Consider the following 12,635-nt stretch of genomic DNA (forward strand, 5'->3'; position numbering starts at 1 on the left):
GGCCTCCGTAGCATTATACAACACGGAGGTCCCTCCCCATCCCAAATCCCGCTCGCTCCCGGCTCCACCCCGAAAGCCTCCAGGGATTTCCCAGCCCGGAGCTGGCAGCACGAGAACACGGCTTACCGAAATCCGAGAGATCCACCATCATGAAATAAGTGCCTTCAGGAACCACGGGCTTCATCCCTACAGCAGACAGGCAGTTAACCAACTGGTCCCGCTTCTGCTGCAGCTCTTTGGGCAACTGGACAAAATAGCTCTCTGGCTTCTCCAAACGCTCGTATTCTATTTGCAAAGCGCGGGCCACGGCTACCTGGATCCGGAAGGGGCAAAGAGGAGAGGGGTGTGCATAAAAAGGGGACTTCTCAGGCAGAGTACGAAAACAATGCATCCTGGGGCTGAGCGAATGCTGCATGAAGGACAATTCAGAGGACAAGCCCTGCAGGAAATTCTGTAGTTGCCGTGCATTCAAACTCCCCCCACATCCCAGTTCATGGGGATTAGACGAACTACCCTGCTATATTCCATATCCCTAGCCACTTCAGCTCACCAAATCAACTGCACTGGAGTCTGGGGAGATCTTCTAGTTGTACCGCCACCTTCTTCTATCGCATATGATTTTTTGTGTTTTATTTTATTGGGGTAAGATTTGGGGAGTTTATTGTTATCTGATTTTTATGTAAGTATGTTTTTTATATATACTTTGTAGACCTCCGCGAGCCAGTTCACTGGGAGCGGCAGTCTAGAAATCTAATTATAAATAAATAAAATAAATATAAAAACAACCAAAGCAAGAGATGCAGATTGTGCAAAAATAGACTTGGAAATGCACACGCAGAAATCAGAAAAAGTAATGATGCCAATGCTAGGCACTTAGAGGTCTCCCCATGACCAAGGGGAGTTTCCCTGAAAGAAGAGGCTGCTTTGCAGGGTGGACTCGAGGGCTGAGACCGCCATGAGGTCCTATTCTGCCCCAGGCTCCACTCCTAAAATCTCCAGGTATTTCCCAGCCTGGGGCTGGCAACCCCAAGTAAACGCTGATGGAGAAGGTCATAGGGCAGGGGTGGCCAAACTGTGGCTCTTCAGGTGTCCATGGACTACAATTCCCAAGAGCCACTGCTGCTGACATATGGAGACCCAGTTTGGCCAAGACAAGGCCCAGCAGCTCAGGCAACAGACTGGGCAAGTCTGTGAAAAAATTTAGATCATATTCTGAGGTCTATTTCTACCCTGAGCCCAATTCCTAATGTTTTTTGAGGTTTTAGAAATGGGAAAGTGATTCATGGCACTCCAGCCGGAGAACGTATTTCCACCTGAGGCAGGAGGAGAGCTATTTCTGAGTAGGTTCACTCAGCTCCTCTTTTGGCTCTTTATCAAGCTCTCATTTTCATTTGGAATCAACAAAAGAAGCCCTAGGCAGGGATGGCCAAACCGTAGTTCTCTAGATGTCCATGGACTACAATTCCCATGAGCCCCTGAGGCTCATGGGAATTGTAGTCCATGGACATCTAGAGAGCCACGGTTTGGCCACCCCTGCCTAGGCTTTGCATTGTCAAACCTGTTCATCATTTTTATCATTATTTCCAGCTATGAATGCCAACCTAAGCAGGTCTACTCAGGAACCTATTGAAGTCTAGTCAATGGGACTTACTCCCAGGAAAAGGTTCTATGAGCACAAGTGTTCTTCAGAACAAGTAGGATAATCAGGAAGACTTCTTCCTGCACAGGAAGACTTCTTCCTGCTCCCCAGCACAGTTAAAATATTTCCCTGGATCCAGTTGTTCTAGGGAAAACCTGTTCTAGGCATGAGATCACTCTGTCCCCAAACCCTGCCTTCTAGCCTCACCCCAAATCTCCAGGCATTTCCCAAACCAGAGTTAGCAACCCTAAAAATTACTAACAACCAACAAGTTTGCTGTAGTGGTTAAGAGGGGCAGCTTCTAATAGGGAGAGCTGGGTTTGATTCCCTGCTCTTCCACATGGATACAGCTGGGTGACCTTGGGCTAGTCACAGTCCTGTTAGAACTGTTCTCACAAAGCAGTTCAGTTAGAGCTCTTTCAGCCCCAGCTACCTCACAGGGTATTTTGGGGAGAGGAAGGGAAGGCAACTGGCTGCTTTGAAATGCCTTAGGGCAGGATATAAAAAACAACTTCTTCTGAAAAAGGGCAACTGACTTAAAGAACTAATATGCATTTTGCCTGGGAGCACTATTTTGAAACAGCTGCCTCCATTGTAGAAGGATGCTTGGCACAGAATCACCCCATGCATTTTGTCCCTGCCTCCTGTAGCAGCCATCTTATAGTCGCACCGACTTCCAGTTCTCAAAATTCTAGGGGATACAATTTGGATCATCTGTCCCTGGCACGGGAATGGTTTCAGCTGGGCCTACATACTAAACAGTGGCAAATGGACAAAGCAGAAAATAATTGACCGTTTATGACTGATATAATAAAACTAGAAATTAAGCCCGCTGTGGGATAAATACAGCGGGCGCTAGCTGTGGGAGTGAGTGGTGGCGGGCGGCTGGGCATAGCTTGCGGGGCTGGTGGGTGTAGGTCTTGGGGCGGCCTTTCCTCGGGGAGACTCATCGTGGCTGGGGCGCGACGCAGGGCAACGGCAGCGGCAAAAAGGCGAGTTGGGGACCGGCCGTGCAAGCGGCGAGGCGCGGCTGGCGAGGGCAGCACTTTCCGTTGGCGTCTGTGCACGTCCGCGGCGGGCTCATTGTGTCACCGGCCATCTTGGGGCCGTGTGGCGAGGCATCCGCGGGGCGTTGGCGGTGGAGCGGGTGGCCGGCGGCCTGCTAGTCCTCGGCGGCATCGTGGAGCGCGGGGCCTGGCCGCAGTGGCGGCGGCAAAGGTCGTCGCGAGGCTTCCAAGCAGGGAAGCAGCCCCAGGAGCTCGGGGTGTGGGCGCGTCGGCGACGGCAAGTTCCATAGAGAGGCAGTGAAGCAGCGAGTGGCAAGTGTGTGGGGAGGGCGGGAAGGTCGCAGGCGGCACTGGGCGGCGACAGACGTTTGGGGTGGGGGTGAGAAGGGTGGGGATGGGCGCGTCCGGGGAGGCGGAGTCGGTAGGAGCAGCATTGTTGTTGAAGGGCAGTCACTGGGTGGAGGGGAAGCAGTCCCCCGACTCCAGCGGCGTGGGGCGAGCCTCCTCCCTGGCGGCCATCCGGCGAGGATGGCGGCTTGGGAGGAGTGGAAAGTTGGAGGCGGGCAAAGTGTTCAATACTTTGCGCGCCTCCCAATTGGACACTTGGCCCTTGAGTGCCACTCGGAGGAGCGAATCAGCGGCTCCTGATTCGCTCCTCCAAGTTTTTATCCCGGACAGAGCCCGCCCTAACTCCTCCCCAACAGCCCTTACTCTTTTATTTAATCCGCTCCGCAGGAGGTCTATCAGCAGGGCCAGTCCTCCAGAAGCCCTCCCTACTGCCATTATTACAGAACATCACTGCCTCAGAACCTGCCACTCAAGTCAGGACTGCTTTATTCTACTGGAGCACAGGGATAGCTCTGGTTTCAGCAGACCTTGAGGCCTTTTAAAGCTTATTCCACTTGATGGCCATTGGAATATGAGACTCAACAGCAACCAGGTTTGCTTAATTTGTGAATGAATGAATGAATGAATGAATGAATGAATGAATGAATGAATGAATGCATATTTATCACACCTTTTCTCCCCAACATCCCAGGAAGGTTGGAGGAATGCTATACCCTCTTTTCTTCTAGCAGACCTTGAATCTGGAGTATAGTGCTGACTAAGTAAATCATATTTATTGTTTGAATACTTCTTGCTGTAAGGTTGCATATATATTCTTATAATTGTTCTGCTGATTTATGCATGTTTCATTCTACTATAATAAAGGACTGATGATGAGGTTTGTTTAATTCTTGTTTAGCACCAGGGGGTCTGAGGGAAAGCGAATTGACCTCACCCACCTGCCTTATCACAGCATAGGAGGAACCTTCTGCCCGCCTGGCTCCCTGCAGGCGCCAGAGCTAGACAGGGAAGCCACCTCCCAGTCTTGTAGATGAGCTGCGCAAAAATCCGCAACAAATGCGACTTTCCCTATTTCATCCTGTTTCGTCTTCAGAGGAGCTGGATTGTGCTACTCTTCTGAGGCCTACACATGAGGGACATGCACCCAGAGCCTTGAAACTGGCTCAAACCAGCACCCACAAAACTCAACACCACAGTTTTGGCAGCAACCGTGATAAGAAAGAACACACAAATCCTGGGGAGTCACACACTGTCAATAACAGGCTCAGACCTTCTCCTCAAGAGAACCTCTGTCGTTTTGTTTTCCACTTGTTCTGTGGCGGAAGGACCATTGCCTCACCTGTGCAGCAGTCGCGCAGTGATACACCGAGTTCTGATGGACTGTCCTTAGGTGCGTCAAAAGTTCATCCGGCCCTAAAGCCCAGCCAACCTGTTGCAAAGGGGAAGAGGTACAAGTACAAGTCCAAACTCTCCCCTTCACATTAAAACTTAAGAGTGCAATCAGTCAATGGGATATTTGGCCGGAGAATACATGAATAGATCCCCGATCCTCCCACACCCTGTCGGCCTACCTTCCAACCTGTCGCGCTGAAGGTCTTGCCGGCGCTCCCAATGGTCACAGTGCGCTCCCACATCCCTGGTAAACTGGCTGTTAGAGAAAAGAAAGGACAAAACTGAAATTCACTTGCTTATGGGAGATGAAAGAGAAGGGAGAAGAGAAAACTTGGCCTTTCTGACCCTCTTATCATGATACAACTAATTTCCTTAAGAAGTCATAATAACTGCTTGAACTGCAGACAGAATATTTTTTTTAATTGTCGTGTTTCTATCACGCCTCTGGGTGAGTTACAACATACCGAATATACATAGTTCCAGCACACACTTTAAAAATCTTCAGAAGTACACAATTAAAATTCTACCAAATGACCAGGACAAAAGTGATAAATTTAAATGTATTTTTAAAATATTTCTGAAACTACAGAAAACTGCTGTGCTTCATGACGGAGATGAGGAAGGCCGTCTAAGGGAGTTGTTGTTTCTCAAAGGGGGATTTCACTGGATGGACTTGAGCAGGCAGGCCAGCCAGAATTCAGATGTTCCTCGATTCTAAGGCCTCGTCCCAGGCCTGGCGGGGCAGCTCTGCCTGGCAGGCCCTGCAGAATTTCATTCACCTCTTGCTGGTGCCCTGTTTATTTATTTATTTAGATTTCTATACCACCCATTTCTTTGCAGCTCTGGGCGGTTTACACAGAACATTATAACTTACATGAAGCATTATGCAGACTATAACATCAAAACAACTTTCAAAAAAACATCAAAAGATTACAAAACCACAATTATAATATAATGACAAGTAACAGTAACTTTGGGAGAGTCGTGGGCTATCTATATATTTGTTTGCTTATTTTTGAAGCTATAACCCACCACACCCAGTAACTGGCTCGTGGTGGGTAACAATGGATAAAACCCCATAACAATAACATTCCATTAAAATACCAATGAACATTCCAAAATAATTACTTAAAAACACATGGCAGATAAAATCTCAAACTCCCCATACCGATACTCCTGCTCCTGGGGTAGCAGGGAGCCATGTCAATGAAACACCTTCTAAGGGGGGGCCCTTAGATCTTAAAATAATGTAAAATAATCTATGTAAGCTGCCTCTAGCCATCTTCTCTCAATCCAAGCATGAGGAGACTGAGATTAGTCTAGGGGTGGTCAAAGTGTGGCTCTCGAGATGTCCATGAGCCCCTGCCAGCATTATACAATGGGTAGTGTAGTCCATGGACACCTGGAGAGCCACACTTTGCCCACCTCTGCTCTAGGCTCCTCCTACCCTGCCAAGCTGGGGACTTCCCTTACCAATCCGAATGTGCTTGTTTCCGTCGTAGACCAGCCACTCGTACACCTCGTCGCTGAAGCACAAGACGTTGTGTTGCACACACAGTCTGGCAATGAGCTCCAACTCTTTCCTGCTGAAAACCTGCAACATACCAAAGAGAGGCAGGAGATCAGAGGCAAACTGCTTGCGCAGGACATCCGGCTCTTCACCTCCCAAAGGGGCTCACGTTACTCAAGGGACATTGGCTTCTGGTTCCCAGACTTGATGGAGTGACCACTTTGGTCTTCCTCTGTAAAGTGCTTTCCTGTCAGCTTTAGATGTCCTGCCCCTAGAAAAAGGAGTTTGTTTCAAGCTGTTCAGAGTAAGTTGTCTGCACATGTCTTGGCAGCCTTCCATAACTTTGTACAGAGTAAGGGATGCCTGAGGCAGGGAGCACAAGACAAGAGAGCCAGAATTTGCTCTCGGTCATCGTGTCCATCTCAAATGCTAAAAATCACACCCATTTTTTATTTCCCTCCTTGAGAGATGGTCAAATACTATAATTTTCATGAAATTCTGTCTCTTAAGCTGACTTAAGCTTATTAGTGAGTTTACCAGAGTGGCTGATTAGATAGTGACCTATTTGGGGTCTGGTACTCTTAACTGTATAAAGCCCCATGTCAGAAGCAGTTCTTGACACTGAATTTCGGAAAGCTCTAGTGTCATTTCAGTTCATTGTCTTATTAAACTGAAATCTGAATGAAGAATTCTCTGGCCTGCTGTGGATGATTTGGAATTTCTGCCCTCCACAATGGGTGAAAATGAACTACCGTATATACTCGCATATAAGCCGAGACACTTAATTTTACAAAATCTGGGCAAAGTTATTGACTCACATATAAGCCGAGGGTGAGAAATGCAGCAGGCTACTGGTAAATTTACAGGATGGCCTAAACGCTTAATCCATGCTCAGTCATCACGACATTTCCCATCCAGCCTCCCTCCCAACAAATACAGAAAAGTCAAGAAGATGAATAGCTGCTGGTTTTTGTACCCCGCTTTTCACTAACCAAAGGAGTCTCAAAGCGGCTTACAACTGCCTTCCCTTCCTCTCTTGATGCCAGACCCCGAGAGAGCACAAACAGAACTGCTCTGTGAGAACAGCTCTGGCAGGAGAACCAAACAGTGCCCCCCAGGCCAGCAAACCAGAGCAGAATAATAGTACCCAAAGTTGGCAACCTACTACAACAAGTACAATAGCTACCAACCTGGGGGCTACAGTGCCCCCGAAAACAAAACACTGAAATAAAGAACTGTAAAACTGAAAACTGAAAACTGAAAGAAAGAACTGTAAAACCCAACTTTCAAAAGGAACACAACCCCAAGAAGAAAAGGCAAACAATGCTGCCCCTCAGATAAAATAAATAATACTGAAAAAACAGTAAATCCCAAAGCACCCCCAAAACCCACCCACCCCACCCCCAGAAACCAAAAGAATAGTTTGGAAGATTAGGAAAAGAAGGGGGGGAAATATCGGAATACCTCAGTCGAAGCATTGATGTCCTACAAGCTGCCAGAGTAAGCTTTCAAGATATTTGCAGAAGGCAATGGTTAGCTGGGAGCAATTAGCTCATTTACAAAGAGCTCAGGTCACAAATGCAATGCTGTGAGTGGATGACTGGGGGCAGGCTGCTAATCAATTACCCACGTACAAGCCAAGGAGGTCTTTTAAGTGCTAAAAACTGTGTTGGAAAACTTGGCTTATATGCGAGTATATATGGTAAGTCCAAAGGGCAGGGCTATCAGACTGAGAAAGACGAAGCCTCACAAAGGAGGGAGAAAAGAAAGGAGAGTGTTCGCGGGAGGTTCAGCATCTGCAGGCACAAGGGATCAGGTAGCTGGGGATGTAAGACCCTGGAGAAACTCTGCTAGTCAGAACAGGCAATACTGACCATGACAAGCTAAGGATCTGACTCGATATAAAGCAGTTTCATTCACAGTGGGGGCTGTGGCTCAGTGGTAGAGAAACTGATTTGCATGCAAGAAGTCCCAGGTTCAGCCACTGCTTACAAAGAATCAGGTGGCGGGAAGGACCTTAAATCCTAAACTGTTAGCCAAGCAGATAGCCCTGACTTTGACAGAGCACTGGTTTGTCCCCACATGAGGTGGCTGTGTCTGTTCATCTGTCCCTGGGAACTTTTGGGCTTTTGGAACCTCGTTGGGGCTTGACCATTTGACCCCCAAAAGGGTCCCGACCCCCCAGGTTGAGAACCACTGTTCTAAAGCATCAAGGTTCAGCCAGCATGTCATTTCCCCCAATTACCTCTTATACCACCAATCCCCAAAGGATCTCAGAGAGGGGCAATTTTCATTGATTACCCATTCCCACTACAGATATCTAGCCCCCCCCAAAAAAAAGCAGTTCCGGTGGCGCTTTGTCCCTGAGGGGCAGCATTTGGAGGGTATTTGGGGCTGCAGAGAGTAGGAGAGGAAAACCTGCTCCGCTGATGGAAGTCCCTTCTGTCAGAGGAAATAATCCATCGGATTTTGAATATTAAACCTTCCTTTCATATTCCGCTCTATCTTGCTCCCCCCCCCCCCGTGCATGGAACATTATTCCATCATATAAAGCTCCCCCCCCCTTCACTTCACCACTATTGAATCTTACTCTGACAGGAAAGCTTTCATGCTTGCTCGGTTGAACGCTTTTCCTACTAACGTTTTCCTAGGGGGGTTTAACTGTGTTCCTTTAGCAGAGAGATTCTTTTTCATGGCTGCAAGGTCCCCAATCTCCTTCATCATATTACTTTGACTTGCCCTAAATTTTCTTCTTACCGCTTGTTGATAATCTGACATTTTGTCCACCTTTCAATCCCATTTAGATGAAAATTGTTATTGCCAATACATAGTTTGACGGCTCAGATCCTGCACAATCCCCCTGAACTGAGGTGTTTTTAGGTAATGTTTTTAGAATCAATTCTTCGTTTTTAATGAAACTGAGAAACTCTGTTTGATTTTAATTATACCATTTTGTATCTTCTTACATGTGTTGCTCATAATGCCAATAAAGGCTTCTGTATCTGTATCATAGGATTTTGTCCCCAGTGACTTCTTTAAGCCCACTCTTGTCCCCCACCACAAACATTCCAAAACACCTCTTCGAAATCAAAACAAAAGACACCTAATGATAGCATCACAGAGATTTTAGCCTTCAAAGCACTCTCGCACACAGTGTCTTGTCACAGCCCTGCAAAGATCGGGCAGATGGCAGACAAAGGGTTAAGGAAGAAGCCTGACTTGCCCAAGACTGCCTGGGACTGAGATCACAGGGGGAGTCCCTCCACACACACCCCCCACCAATCAAAGAAGCGCCTTGGGAGGATGCACGAGAGACGGCCTTGTCAGTGGCAGCCCCACAGGTAGGGAACCACCTTCCCAGCGAGGTGCGTCTGACTTCCCTCACTTTCAAACTTTTGGAGGCAGGCGGTTTTGTTTAGGACCACATGTGATTAATTAATTGGCAATCCTAAATTGCCATATTTTTAAAATATATATATTTGTTCCACTTAATGTTTCTGGTAAGATCTAGGAGGAGAAGCTGGTCTCATGGCTTAAGTGCCACTCAGCGCTTAACAACCCACTCACGATGGCTGTCCTGACCCAAGTGCCTCCTCCTCCAACCAGCTAGCCTGTATGTCCAGCAGCCAGCCAATCGCCTTCCGTCCCCCACCCCTGACCACCCCCTCCTCCTTCCACTTCCCTCCGAGGATTGGAGGCTGCAGATCCCTGCCGCGTGAGAGCTGCCCCTGCTGGTGAGTTCCCTAACAGCTACCTACAGCCTTGTCCTGGGGGGAAGGCAAGGCCATCCGCAGAGTTCTTCCACTCCACTCCCCTAACCTAGCACCCGGTGTATTCCTGAATGTATGGGGCTTGGCCCCTAGTACATATTTGGAAAGGTATGGAAAATACATTTGGAAATATATTTGGGTTTTTAAAAATATTTTATGTCTGTATTGTTGAGCTCCGTAAGGAAGGCAGAGCATCAATGTTTTTTAAGTAAATCGAGACTGCCCCAGGAACTTCCCAGCTCACAGCTTATTCTCTCAGCCTCTGCACTACCCCAGTGGCACCACACACCTGCTGGCTTGCCAAAAATATCCTAGGCGGCACTCACCTTTCCCAGCGGATTGTTCGGGGAGTTCAAGACAATGGCTTTGGTGCGCTTTGTGAATTTGGCCGCCAGCTCTTCTGGATCCAGTTGCCAGTCTCCACTGGACATCAGCTTCCCGTCTGCCGCAGCCTTCTGGAGAGAAGAGGGGATCCGGGTGTAAGGATGAGAGGAGGGGAGACAAGGTCTGCCCCCCTGCCAGGCCCTGACGAGAAATCAGCCTGAAAGCTAGGCAGTGTAACACAGAACAATGCTAAAATCATATGGAAATATAAGAGGCTCTTAGTGAAATTCCCAACCCCTTGAACCTGTCCAATCCTCTGCACACCTTTCTAAACTCAAAAGTGGGGGTTGGGTGTCACAATCAGCTTCCCCTCCCCCCCCTCAGAAACTGAAGCATTTAAAACAAGGGTAGTCAAACCACGGCCCTCCAGATGTCCATGGACATCTGGAGGGCCACGGTTTGACTACCCCTAATTTAAAGAGTAGCACCACTTTCTCAGCAACATAATATATTTTGGGGTCAAACAGAGAGCCTGTGGAGGATCCTACATATGAGCCCCCTCCTAGCTTTTCCCCCAACAATGTAAGGAGTAGCAGTCCAGCAGGTTTCCTCCTTACTAGTCTTAGATGATAGGTCCATCCATTGCTACTGGCCATATGACTAAATGGGACCTCCATGTTCAGGGGCAGTGTATCTTGGGATGCCAGTTGCTGGGGGGCAATGACACATGTCCTGTTTGCAGACCTTTGGAGGGCATGTGGTTGGCCACTGCGGGAAAACAGGATGCAGGACTAGATGGACTTTGGTTCTAATCCAGCAGGGCTCTTCTTGTGTGACAGGGGAGCAGGCCAGGACCTCTGTTTACCCATTGTGTGGGAATCCTGGGACACCCCCAGACACAGCCCACATTAACCTCTTCCTCGCCACCATCTTTTCTTTCCCAACCTGGGTACTCATTCACTTACTGGCTGAAGTGGAACAAACACAGGAATCCCACCGGCCATTTCTGTCATTAGCTCATAGCAGTCGAAAAACGGTTCAATGATAATCACCTAAAACACACACAAACACAAAAAAGAGTGTGCAGCAGTTCAGGAATTGAAGGACAAGAGAACCAAACCATCTCACAGATGGATTTTCAGCTCTAGCCCCAGACTCTGTGACGAGGGCCGTTCCTTGGCAACAAACCTTAAAGACAATAAGTGGAAAAAATTAGGCCACAGTTAACGTAATTGACTAATCTCAGTCTTCTTAAGCAGTGGGCCACATGCCTACTTTTTTGCACAACGAACATCCGTGGTCTAGGCTGCTGCCAGAGAGATACTGGAGCCTTTAAGCCCAGCTGGCCAACCTCCCAACACAGCTCCCCCTGCTCAGCTCTTTCCTTGGCTGGCTGGTCAGCGGGGGTCAGAGATACTCACTCTCCCAAGGCCAGTACAGGATGCGGGGAGGAGTGGCATGTGGAGTGCCTCAAGGGTCTGTCCTGGGCCCTGTGTTGCTCAACATATTTATAAATGATTTGGATTTGGATAAAGAATAGAGGGGGTGCTTATTAAATTTGCAAATGATACCAAACTAGGAGGATTAGCAAACACAGCAGAAGACAGAATCAGGATATAGGATGATCTTGACAGGCTGGAAAACTAGGCTAAAATGAATTTCAATAGAGATACTGTAAATATAAAGTTCTGCATTTAAGTAAGAAAAATCAAAGGCATCATTATAGGATGGGGGAGACCTGTCTTGGCAGTGGCACGTGCGAAAAGGATCTGCGGGTCTTAGCAGACCTAACACTGAACATCACAGCAATGTGACTTGGTAGCTAAAAAGGCAAATGGGGTCACCTGTGGGTAGGCAGGTAGCTGTGAATTTCCTACATTCTGCAGGTGGTTGGACCAGATGACCCTGGCTGTCCCTTCCAATGCTATGATTCTATGAGGGCCCCAATCCACAGCTCCTCATGTATTCAGGAGCAGGCTGTGTGTTCGGCACCATGCAAAGACTCAAATGCCTACTAAGAAATAACACTCAGCAGTTCGGGAAGCGACCTTGGTAACGGAGGCCAAAGTTTGGGAAGTCTGCGAGTCCACTGCCTTGAGGCACTCAGCAGTCAGTTCCCGAGAGGGACAAGCAAGCAGGTACCTCATCTCCATCGTCCACCAGAGCCTGGAAGCAGGAGAAGAGAGCCTGGTAGGCGCCAACCGTCACCAGCACGTTCGTCAGCGGGTCAAGTTCCCGTCCCAGCAACTTCCCAAAGAATTTGGCCAGGATGGTCACCAGACTCGGATGTCCCTGGAGCATGAGAGCAGAACGTTAGACAAGCAATGCTAACCAGGCATTTGCATGGCTGCAGAATTCCCCACCCCAACACACACACACAGAATTTGCACTCATGTGGCATAGAGCAGCAGGAAGGGACTTTATTTCACCTGTTTTGTATTTAGCCCCTTCCTCCCAGAAGCATGATTTGGCCTCTCCTCACTAACAACAACCCTGTGATGTAGAACAGGTACTCTGGAGACCAATCAGATTTTCAGGGCATAAGCTTTTGAGAGTCAAAGCTGCCTTCAATTAGTCTCTAAGACTGAACTGGACTGCAGTCTCACTGCTCTAGTGCACACTGGCACGGTTGCCCTCTGGAACCC

At 48.3% G+C, this 12,635-nt stretch overlaps 1 protein-coding gene across 7 annotated transcripts in view; it reads right to left on the reverse strand.

The window, feature by feature from the left end:
• The window catches only part of KYAT1 (kynurenine aminotransferase 1), a 32,858-nt gene that overhangs the window by 6,868 nt on the left and 13,355 nt on the right, over window positions 1-12,635 (reverse strand). For all 7 annotated transcript variants that reach the window (XM_077305134.1, XM_077305133.1, XM_077305136.1 and 4 more), the window contains 7 exons: window positions 12,133-12,282; window positions 10,956-11,042; window positions 9,993-10,121; window positions 5,860-5,980; window positions 4,566-4,642; window positions 4,334-4,423; window positions 127-313 (listed from right to left, as the gene is read on the reverse strand). In XM_077305134.1, the coding sequence (XP_077161249.1) occupies window positions 127-313; window positions 4,334-4,423; window positions 4,566-4,642; window positions 5,860-5,980; window positions 9,993-10,121; window positions 10,956-11,042; window positions 12,133-12,282 (841 nt within the window). The remainder of the gene's footprint in view (window positions 1-126; window positions 314-4,333; window positions 4,424-4,565; window positions 4,643-5,859; window positions 5,981-9,992; window positions 10,122-10,955; window positions 11,043-12,132; window positions 12,283-12,635) is intronic.

This window comes from Paroedura picta, chromosome 12, assembly GCF_049243985.1.
Source record: "Paroedura picta isolate Pp20150507F chromosome 12, Ppicta_v3.0, whole genome shotgun sequence".
NCBI lineage: Eukaryota > Metazoa > Chordata > Lepidosauria > Squamata > Gekkonidae > Paroedura > Paroedura picta.